Source organism: Nanorana parkeri, unplaced genomic scaffold, assembly GCF_000935625.1.
Source record: "Nanorana parkeri isolate BGI_ZX_2015 unplaced genomic scaffold, ASM93562v1 scaffold254, whole genome shotgun sequence".
Lineage (NCBI taxonomy): Eukaryota > Metazoa > Chordata > Amphibia > Anura > Dicroglossidae > Nanorana > Nanorana parkeri.
The window spans coordinates 655,964-667,821 of record NW_017306522.1 but is presented as its reverse complement, the minus strand read 5'-3'; the positions used below and the strand labels follow the sequence as shown (position 1 = coordinate 667,821).

Below are 11,858 nucleotides of genomic sequence, written 5' to 3'. Positions count from 1 at the left end.
TCACATTTCCTGCCCATCCACATCCACGATCGGCAAGGGACGCGGGGAGATGTAGTAAGGAGGAGCAGGTGTGGGGGGATGACAGCCGCTGATAGACAGGTCCAATCTCAGAAGCAAGTTGCTGGAAGACTGCTCAGGTAAGCCTGCACTTTCCCACACATGGTACTCTATAATGTATTGCTGGGATTTGTATTTCTCTATAGCTGATGGTACATTGTGCTGTATATTATACATAGGAATACAAATCCCATTAATACATTATACACTGTATGTATAATGTATTGCTGGGATTTGTTGTACTCCTCTATAGCTGAATGTATTCTGCATTGCTAAATACCACCAGCTATAGAGGACTACAAAACCTAGCAATAGTACATTATACAGCGCAATGCAGAATATCGCCAGCTATTGTGTACTATTGCTGCGATTTGTTGTATTCCTCTATAGCTGGCGGTATTCTGCATTGCACTGTATAATGTGCTTTTGCTGGGTTTTGTAGTCCTCTATAGCTGGTGCCATTCTCGTTCATTGCTGTATAATTTTACACTTTCCATTTTACTATATTGCACACCACTCTATCTTTTTTCTTTTTTACTTCCACCGCTCCAAGCTTGCTCCTGTGATGGACTACAACCTCAATACAAACTGGTAGTCCTATCACCGGAGCCATTTTTTAAACTTTATTTTATTGCTGATCCGATTAACCGATTAATCGAACCTAATAATCGGCTAACTAATCGATTTTGAAAATAATCGTTAGCTGCAGCTCTACCGTCAACCCTCCGTCCACTACCCCCTCGACCGCCAGTCCACTACCCCCTCTACCGCCCGTCCACTACCCCGTCAACCCAAAGTAGATCTGCAGCATCAGTAACTGGACAAGGTAAGATCAATTGTTGAAGCGCTGCTGCAGATCTCCTTTCTGTTATTCCTGATAAGCCAGGGAGCAGAAGAGATGGAAACAATAGTGCAGAGGGGAGGCGGGGACACGGAGAACGGAGGTGGTGATGGAGCTGCTGCTCCTGCGCGGGTATTGGTGAACACACAAGAGCTCCTACAAGACGCTGTCACCCAATGGGAGGAGGGATGAGTGGGGAGGATCCTGACAATATTATCGGGATCCTTTCTCAGCACAGAGCTTAGCCCTTGAATCGCAAAATGCTTATGGTGGATTTTTGTGTAGTCATGGCTGTGAGGTGTCATCAGAGCTGTGTGCGAGTCTCACAAGGGCTGTGCAGTGTCACAAGGGCTGCGTGCGGGTCCCAGTAGGGCTGTGTGGGCAGGTGGGGTGACAACCAGGCAAGTCTAAGCGACACTTCACAGGTGGGTGCAGTCGGCAGGTATGAGGAGGACGTACTGGACTGGCGCTGTAAACAGGCAGGCGCCATGAGCTCCCCAGCAAGCACGGGACCTCACGGCAGCCGAACCTGTTTAAAAATGTAAAGGACCAGTATAAGCGCTTAGTTTCGGGGCATTTTCACAAGTCCTAATATCAGTGCATCCCTAAAAACAACTACAGCATATATAACTATATATCTTTTAAGCCATCCAGAGTGCTGAAGCAAGTATAATGTACATTCTGTTTCCATGGAGCTGTCCAAGCAGATACAGTATACCTCAGGGCTAAAAATTTCAAGTCCTGAGCTACTAGCCAGGCCTTAAGAGTTACTCGCCACCAGTCGCCCCACCTGACCCCTACCGTGCCCCGCTCGCTGCCGAAGCGGCAGAAGTCCCCCCCCCCCTGGATTTCCACTCGCCCCCACGCAATTTTCACTCGCCAATTGCGAGGGGGCGAGTGGAAATTTTGAGCCCTGGTATACCGTATATTCTGTTTTCTATGGAACTGTCCATAATGTGGAAGCAGCTGCAGCATCTATTTCCCAATGAACGGTTCCCAGTGCTGAAGCAGCAGTGGAATTGTGTGGTGCTATCCATGGTGCTGAAATTTAGGAATTTAATTCCATAGGAAGTGCCACCTGGTGTTGAAGCTGTCATAGCTTCAATTCACATTGCTGTTTAGAGGAAACTATAATGGTTCAGGGCACATTTTAACTTTTTTTTTCATTTAAAAGTTTTTAAACTAATGGTTTTGTTTATTTATAATTATATTAAAAGCTGAGTTTCAGGCAGAAATTAGGGGGAAAATGTATGCAGTTCTGTATTCAGGTGATGGTGTTTTTGCATTTTTCTTGCACATATGTTAATATGCACATTTTAGGTCTGAAGATTACTTAAAACCCTACAGAACTATAGATTTCCTGAATGGAGGAGACCCTGTAGAATAAAATTGTGGCAGGTTTTTTTTATGTTGCATGGTATTCCAATAGCTGTTTAGCAAACCCAAATTTTTAGTAATAAATGCACTTAAAGTGATATTAAAACTTTATATATTTTTTATTCTTATAAAGAGGAGGGACATACCTTTAAAACGCAGTTGTTCTTGTAAATAAAAAATGTTCCTTTCCTCATTCTCGAGTGGGTCCCCGCAGTGCTCTCTATCCGCCCCCTGCACGGGTGCTGCCATTCAAAATATGCTGCCCGGCACTGAGTGTCAGCTTAAGGTTGGGTGGGATGGAGCTATGACCACGGGGGGATCCATATGTGCTTACAGCTCCCTGACGTGTCCTGTAGAGGTGCCTGGACCGGAGTGATGCAACATTCTGGCTCCTGGCACCTCTACAGGGTGTGAAAGGGAGCTGTACAAGCAATGCACATATGGATGGAGCTCCATCACAGCACAGCAGACCACACTGGACCCCCGGCTGAGGATCCACTCCAGTTCTCATAAGATAGGGAGACTAGGGGATCTTAAAAAAAAAAATTGGGGGGAGTGTGAATGTGTGTGTGAGTGCGTGAGATTGTGTCTGTGGTTGTGGGTGCCTGTCAATGTTTTGAGGGCCCGTTCACAATAGTACAGTGCGTTAATCGCACAGTCCCATGCGATTAACACACTGTACCACGCAATCGTACCTACGGCGCATTCTGGTGTGTTGCATTGCCATTTATTTCAGTGGCACCCCAAACGCACCTCCCACCCACAGCTCGATCGCCTGCACCGGAACATGCGGTGCTGCAATGCCGTATGTTCCATTGCAGTGCAACTTGGGTCACGACTTAATGACCAAAGACAAATGTGGGTCCTGAGGTTACACAGGTAGAGAAGCACTGCTTTAAATCAGAGGTAAGCAACCTTGGAACTTCATCTGTTGCTAGTCCCATGAGGCATTGCAAGACTCTGACAGACACATGCATGACTCCCAGAGGAAGAGGTGTTATGGGGTTTGTAGTTTCACCACAGTTGTAATGCCAATGCTGCCTACCCCTGCATTAAAGATACCTTTCAAGGCGAAGTGATAGTGTAAAGGGTGTCTTTCCACACACTGACACTCACATTGCCAGCACTTCCCCGTCCGCTTCTTGGGCTACCTCAGCTGGGTATGGGAAAGCATGTGACAGTGCTCAGAGCTAGCAGCCTTACCTAGTCAGATAATGTAAGGAGCTCAGTGACTGCCCTGCCTAGTGTCCAACACCAACTAACACTGGGCAAAGTGAGAATCATTGAGTTGGGGGGATGGATTGGGTAGGCTCTCTACCCAGACACTGCCACTTTGCCCTGAATGAGCAAGTTGGAAGTGTCTCTTTAACTGTATGTAGAGTTAGTTCAGACTGATGAGCAATCCTCCAGATGATGAGGAATTAGAGTGTTAGGCATGTCCTACCATTCCCTGAAAAAGAGCTCTAGGGAAAAAATATCAGTATTTAAAATCTACTGGCAGTTCTCTCATCTTTTTTTACTATGTACTGTTTCACTGAGCATCAATAGTTTAGCTTTTGCTATACAGCGATGCTCTGACAGTAAAAATCTGGATCTCCTACACTGGATTCGCACTGCCCACTCCTCCTCTCCCCTCTCAATTCAAAAAACACTTTGGGCTGTGAATGGACTTCCAGATACAAAGCATTGTGGGGCTGGGTGAGAGTAAAGGAGGGCGGGCAAAAAGTGCAATGGCAGTTGTGTACGAGACCATGTAATATTTTCATGTCTAGTGAGTTCTCTATAGGAATATAGGGAGAATTACTTTCTACAGTGGCACTAGTAGCCCTGTGCTGCATTCTCCATTGGCATGTATGTGTGGTTCCTGCAGGGACACCAACACGCCTTCTACTGAACCTCCGAATATATTGAGAATCCGCTAGTAGTACTAGTATTGGTATCGTGGCCGATACCAGGCATTTTCACGAGTACTTGTACTCATGAAAATGCCCCGATTCTAAAGGCCAATTTTTAAACAGCAGCCACTGCAGATGTCCACGTCGCCCGGGTGAGATTGACACGCAGCCTGGTGAGAGGAATTCTGCTTTGGGGACATGTATTCGCACACATGTTCCCAAAGCAGAATACATGTCCCCAAAGCATGCCTTAGGGACATGTGTTCTGCTTTGGGGATATGTATCCGGCTTTATGGACATGTATTCTCTGAATACATGTCCGCGAAGCAGAATACTATTCTGCCTTAGGGACGTGTTCAGTTCTGGTGACATCTGTATTTAGTCCTGGTGAGAAACTGCCCTAAAATCATCAGTCTGTGTTGTTTTAGAAACAAATGGCACACGTCCCTTTAAGACAGGGGTAGCAAACCTCCGGCCCTCCAGCTGTGGTGGAACTACAAATCCCGTGAGGCATTGCAAGATTCTCACAGCCACAGACATGACTCCCAAAGAGAGATGCATCATAGGATTTGTAGTTTCACCACAGCTTGAGGGCCGGAGGTTTGCTACCCCTGCTTTAAGAAAAAGTATCGGTAATTGGTATCGGCAAGTACATGAGGGACAGTACTTGTACTTGGTCTTAAAAAAGTGGTATCGTGACATCCCTACTGATTTGTTTTTATTTCAATTCTTCTTTATGGAGTCATGAAAAAAGTATAAAAACCCTGGGGTAATGGGATTTACAGTGAGAACAAATAACAAGAAGAGTAAACACCTAGAAAGATCTGTACAAAGTTCTGTGGAGTGCATCCTTGCAAAACACAGACAACCAGCAAATTTATGCACATAATTTACAAAAAGCATACAGGTGCTATCACATAGTAGGTGCCGTCGAGATAAACAATCTACACTTCAAGCCTCCTGTATAATCTAATTTTCCTCTGGGAAGGTTTTACATTTGCACAAGGAACAAAAATGGAACGACTACTGCATATCACAAGAAAACAATGTTAAAGCCAGGGAAAATTAAAAGCTACTCACACTATTCTCTATGGGAGGATGACAAAGAAAGGCAGTAGAGTAGATTGTGGAAAATGTGTAGAATTAGCATGTCAGTCCATATTTTACAAAATACAAGTAGTTATTATAGACAACTGTGCATAAATGATGGTAAATGATGTACGTTGCAAGTCTGGCGGATGATCGAAATGTATTTGTGGGTAGTAAATAGTACTGCACTAAAGTTATGACAATACATAGCAGTACCTGGCAATTAAAATCAGGAGCTATGCACATTGACACCGAATTCAAAAAGGGAAATAAGCGTGCGGGGAGAAGAACCGCGTGATTCAGGTAAGTGTGTGTAGGGGTAGGGGTGGGGGGGGGGCGCAATGGGGTTGGGGGGTCTGCAATCTGACCATGTTTCATGCTACAACCTAAATATGGGAGAACCATGAAACCTGGTCAGAAAGGTAATCTAAGAATTTAAAGCAGGACCCCAAGAAAACAAGTAAATATAAAAATAGTAGCACATTTCTCTGCAAAATAATTATATTTTGGTCCATTCTGTCCTGAGATTTACACAGCCGGGTAGCTTAGGCAATACAGCCTAGCCACCTCCCTGTCCCCAGTCTGTAACCAGACAGTGAAGAGTGAAGAGAGTGATGAGGCCATGTGTTAGCAAAAGAACCTAACTGACTCATAGTACCATACTGACCCTACATTTCCAGTCTGAGTTCTGCAATAAGGGCCCATTCCTACTATTGCAGCACATTATGCCTTTCAGCAAGGTGAATTTGAGTGGCACCCATAAGTTAACGTGCGCATTATTGCAACGCGATAGTGTGACTGGGCCCTAAAAGATATTACAAAAAGATAGATTCGGCCATTTACACTGTTTTTATTAGAAACATACATATACTGTATTAATAAATACTTAATTGCAAAAAATGGTGTCTTTAATATTCAGGGGCTCTGACATTTTTCCCCTTAAGCTGACCTCAACTAAACTAACTTCAACCTCAACTTAACCACTTCCTTAAGCCTTCCACCAAACTTACCCATAAACTAACCTTTAAAGCTGTATAATTTCCTTATCCGTGAGCCTACACTTAGAATCCTCAGACTCCTTCATTCATCTCTGGGCTCAAAGACATCGGCTGGATATGACGGTGATTGAAGTTTGCAATCTGACGCAAACAGTGCAGTCACTAAAACGCTAAACCCAATGAAGTTGCCCACAGAGTGGAGATGGCAAAAGGCTTTACTTGCTAAGGATGGTAATGGCAGACGCCTTTTTAATTTTTTCTCTTAGGCAGGTCTTTTACATTGAAAGGTTTCAAATACCGAAAAGGTATTCTTTAATAGTGCTAATGCAGTGTTCAAAGCAAAAATCCAGACAAAGGCGGTATACCTTTTGTACAATACAGATATAAAATGCCAGTTTTAAATCTATAACGAAAGACTAATAAAAAAACTGACCCAAACCCATTATAGATTCCCTTTGAAGAAGAACTACGGCCAAAACTTGTATTAACCCTTGCAGTGGGGCTACCCCCATACTGCAAGGGTTAACTACTCGTTTCTGTCTAGGTGCTGAAAAAAACAAAAGTTATACTCGCCCGATCCACGGAGCCGGCTTGCCCTTCCAGCCTCTCTCCCCCTCCACTGCAGAGGCCTAAGGTCCTGTAAATCATCACATTCTACACACTGTGTATAGACATGAGGACACTTAGGAACACTCCTTCTGCAGTGTAGGAGGAGAGAGGCTTCAGAGACCAGAAAACCAGGTAGCCGGCTCAGTGGTAGAGGTAAGTATAACTTTTTTTTGGCACCTAGACAAAAATGAGCAGTTAGCCCCACTGCATGGGTTAATAAACATTTTGCCCGGAGCTCTTCTTTAAATAACAATACCTGGCTCTCTGCCAACCCCCCTTTACATTTGGTAGCCTTTCTTCCTTTTTCATATTAATACCTACTAAGGATGCACCGATAACGGTTTTCCGGTATCGAGTACCGATATTTTTTTTTCCGGTACTCGCTGATACTGAAAGTCTCATTAAGGAAGCTGGGCTGCTTGTAATGACTCCCTGCCAAGGCTTTCCGAATAGCCAAGGAAGCCGTCTCCATGTTCCCTTGTCACCAGGTAATGAGGTAGCATGGAGCAGGCTTTCTGGCCAATCAGGAAGCTGGGGGGCGGACAATCACTTGCCGCCCGGCTTCAAGATTGGCCAGCTTCCAGAAGAATCAGGAAGCTGGGCGAGTCATTACATGCCACCTGGCTCCCTGATTGGCTGGGAAGCCGGCTCCATGCTCCCTCATCACGAAGTGATGAGGGAGCATGGAGCCGGCTTCTCGGCCAATCAGGAAGCCGGGGGTGGGTAATGACTCCACCCCACTGGCTTTCTGATTGGCCAGGGAGCCAGCGAGGGAGCATGGTGACGAGGGAGCATGGAGCCAGCTTCCCGGACAGTCAGGAAGCTGGGCAGTGTGTAATGACTTGCTTCCCGGCTTCCTGATACCAGAAGTTCCGGTATCGGGATAGGCATCGGGAGCATTTGGGCAAGTACGAGTACTAGTATCGGTATATCCCTGATACTTACCCTTTCCAAAGTCTTCAGGCTAGTCAAGTGATGCTGCACGGTTCTTTTTGCCTCTTTTTCAGGCTACGTGGTCAATCCTGGTACAGAAAGCACAACTGACACGATAACCTCAGTGCCTCATTCTGGACCAATACAATGTTAAGAATATCATGGTGACGCTCCCTCCAGGGCGGGACAATGACACCCTTCATTCACAGTAGTCTTCAAGGCAAACAATGCTGGGAGTCATTCAACACAGAAAACTGAGAACATTTTGTAGCAAAGAAGAGGTGCTGCAGCTTCAGACAGCTTCCGGCTGAAGGTGAGCATTGCCATGTGCATTAGAGCGCATTAAATAAAAACAGAATTGCAGAGATTGGGATCTTACGTTTTTCTGTCTGTTCACCTTCAGAAAGAGCTCAAGTTATCCAAAGACTTCATGGCAAGTACATCTTTAATAGCTCTAAGATGGTATTGATAATGAATTTTAAACTAAAACAGGGAACAGAATTAAAAACATGCATTCATCTATAGCCTGCATTGCCTGTGGCCTGTGAATATTCATTATGAGCCTTGAACACAAGCCAAACCTTGATATAAAATTCCGATTGCAGTATACCTTTATAAACAACCATTGGGAATGAAATGCTGGAAGGTATCGGGTTAAGACGGTGAGTTTCCCTAAAGCTTCTAAAGACTCAATCATTACGTGAAACAAAACTAAGAGTTCTGTTCCTTGGGCAATTAACTTCGGGAACAGACTGTGTCTATTTTTATTTCGAGCTCTGCAAACTCTGCATACAATATTACTTTTATTAATATATCGGGTTATTGGATTTTCCTTCTCACTGACTTCAGTGAAAGCTTTTTGATTCTTTTACATGCAGTTCTCTGCCTGAAGCCAACTGCCAATAAAAATCTAGAAGCCTTAATAGCTTCACTCAGTACACCCACCTTCCCCCTCCAACCCAACATTAGAATCATGGAACAATGGATTTTGGATACAATGGAGTATTTTGTTAAAAGATCAAAAAGTTTGTACTTTACTTGTAGGACGTACCCAGTACCCTACACATATTTAAACAATAACAAGCCATGTATAACAAGATTTAAGTTTCCATGTCATCAATTACTATGATGCTGACAATACACCGCCCAGCATGCTCAATGTAACTTGAATGGTCTGGTTAAGTGGTCTCTTACACTTTACATTTTAGCTAGCTTTTTCTGATCGGACAACCCTAAAACTAAATCTGATGATGTCAGCCCAGCTCTACTGTAATTTCCTTATAGTAAACATGTCAATGGGTGTTTTTTGGTGGAATGTGGCCCTCTTACTCTATCTTACAGCCCTTGATCAATGAGAATATCTCTAGGCAAACCTTTTTCCTAATGTACAAAAACACAGCGCTTGTGTTGTGTACAGAAATTGTGCAAAATGAATCAAGATATTATGATCTTCCGCAGAATCCATGGGAGGCCTTGTAGAACAGAAAACCAAGGACACTGCAAAAAACCAAGGTCAAGTTGGCCGCTTTTGTATTACAAGCCACCCGTCAGACATTAGCCAGACCTTGGAAACAACCCACTGTTAGCTTTAATGAAGTAAAGCAACGACTCATGGATACAATGATTCACGACCAATAATGAACAATTAACAGCGATCTGTAATTATTCGTTCACTAAGTTCCTCAAGGATTGGTCAGTTTGGCTGAACTATTTGCATCTCTCAGGATCTTTTGCGAATATAACTCTCCTTTGCTCTGGGGGTGGCCCCATGGGTGGACTGCACTTTTTCCCTCTTTCATCTTTTTTTTTTTTTTTGCATTTCTGCTTCCCCTCTTTGTTACCTTCTCCCCGTTTATTGTTTATCTTAGGTGTTTTATTCCTTCCTTCATACAGATTGCCTTCTTGGTGCGTTTCTTCCACCTTTCCAGGGTCTGAGGCTTGTGCCCACAGCACTCGAGTGCAAGAGGAGGTGGGTTTCTGCTCCGGTGGAAACAGATCCCATCTGAAGATTCTGTGATTTTTGTGACGATGCATAGACTATTTCTTTGATTACATTTTTGTAAACAATCAGATCTGTAAAGTGTCTTATATGATTTTTCTATACATTTTGTGTCTTGGAGAAAACTTAATGAGACATACTGTTATGCTTTCTCATTTCTATGGTTTGTACTGGTTTCCCCTATTTAAAACTAATAAAACATTTGTAAAGAAACATATTATGCTCTATGTACTATTGTTATTGGGTGCAAATATAACCATAAAGTGCCTCATAGTATTATTGCAAACTACTCCAGTGATCACAATTGTCCATTACAACCCACAGTAATATGAATAAATAGTTAAATAAATAGGTGTCCACTAGGGATGCAACTATACCAATTCTAGTATCGGTATGGGTGCCGATAACAAGTATTTTGGCGAGTACCCGTACTTGCCCAAATGCTCTGATACTTACCCGCGATACAGAAAACGTCTGGTCCGATGGAGATTTCCTCTGACCAGCAGTGCAGCAAGGGAACATGGTGCCAGCTTCCCGGCCAATCAGGAACTCGGGCGGCTGGTAATGACTTGCCGCTCAGCCTCCTGATTGGCCAGAAAGCCGGCTCCATGCTGTTTGGCCGGCTTGATGCTGATTGGCCCAGAAGCCAGCTTCCCGGCCAATTAGCATGGAGCCGGCTTTCCGTCCAATCAGCATGCTGGCCAAATCCATCAGAAAATCGAAGGATGGAACATTTTCAGCCAAACAGTGATGGCAGCCAATCAACTGCTGTCACTATTTGGGTACTCTGACAGCGGCGGGAGATTTGCCTATTGCTTTAGATCTATATTAAATTACATAGTCATAAACTCTGGTGAGCCTACTGCAAGAAGCGGGTGCACTGTAGTAGATGTTGGACTGTGATTTTCTTCTTCTCACTATTCTCACTATTAAAAGGATATAGTGGACACTTATTTATTAAATATTTATTCATATTATTGTTGTTTGTAATGGACTATTGTGGTTTACTAGAGCACTGGTTATATGCAAAAATAGTATTAATGATCAGGAACCCCACTGATGGGTTCCCAATTGATAGCAGAGACATGGTGATCACATGGCTTTGCTAATAAACAGTTGTTAGTGACAGGTGTCAGAGTATTTCAGAGTATTAATCTGGTTCAAAGGAAGCCTGTAATGATACCAATATGGGAGCTGCCATTGCAGACTTCTTTCAAAGCAGCAGGGCTGCCATCCTTATAGAGGCATCTTTAGCGTGTCACTGACCCCAAACTTATGCATGAGGTTGGAGTTATGACTTCTCACTGGCTGTATGCTTTTATTCATACCAGTAATTTAGGGAAACCAGGAGCAAGATCACCGTCCGGGAGCCTGCAACTTCAAAAACGTCAGCAGTGGCAGCCCACGTTTGTATATTCACCAACTCCCTGTAACATAACATTGCAAAGTGGTACGTCCAGCACATTTTATCAGTATTGACATCAACTGGGATTTCCCTTCAAACATGAAAATGATTTTATACAAAGTGTGGGTCATAAACCTACTTCTTCTCTGCCTCTCCAGGGGAGAGTGAAGTGGCCACGGAACTTCCCGGTTGCGAAACGTAGAAAAGCTGCTGTTCGTTTCTGGTCGGAGCAATCTTACACTCATGCTCGTGGCCCCAAATTATCAGGTCCAAAAACTCATCAAGGAATTGTTCAGGAATGTAATTGGTGGCGCCATGTTTACTCCTAAGAAACAGAGAACAAAGAGGCTTAAACTGTCACTGGAGACATGGTTTACTGCTTTGGATAATTTCCTCATATAAACTTCTAGTAGCAGAACCCTGTTAAGCATCTCTTTGTGTAGAAACATGTTAAAGCCCACCCAGCACCACCAACATCTCCCATTCTTCCCCCAGACTAGCATAGTCTTTCTCTGGACATTGGGCAGATAATGATGATGTAACCCCTGTTTATGTGCCCTGGATTTACATTGTCCGAGGACTGCGCATCCATTTTTTGGCATCTTACAGATTACAGGGATGGGCCAAGAGTGTACACTATACTGTACATTCAAGC

The 11,858-nt window shown here is 43.9% G+C and overlaps 1 protein-coding gene across 1 annotated transcript in view; it reads right to left on the bottom strand.

Moving 5' to 3' along the window:
• The window catches only part of MRE11A (MRE11 homolog A, double strand break repair nuclease), a 171,661-nt gene that overhangs the window by 114,882 nt on the left and 44,921 nt on the right, over nt 1-11,858 (bottom strand). Inside the window, exon 7 of the mRNA XM_018556808.1 lies at nt 11,343-11,528. Within this exon, the coding sequence (XP_018412310.1) occupies nt 11,343-11,528 (186 nt within the window). The remainder of the gene's footprint in view (nt 1-11,342; nt 11,529-11,858) is intronic.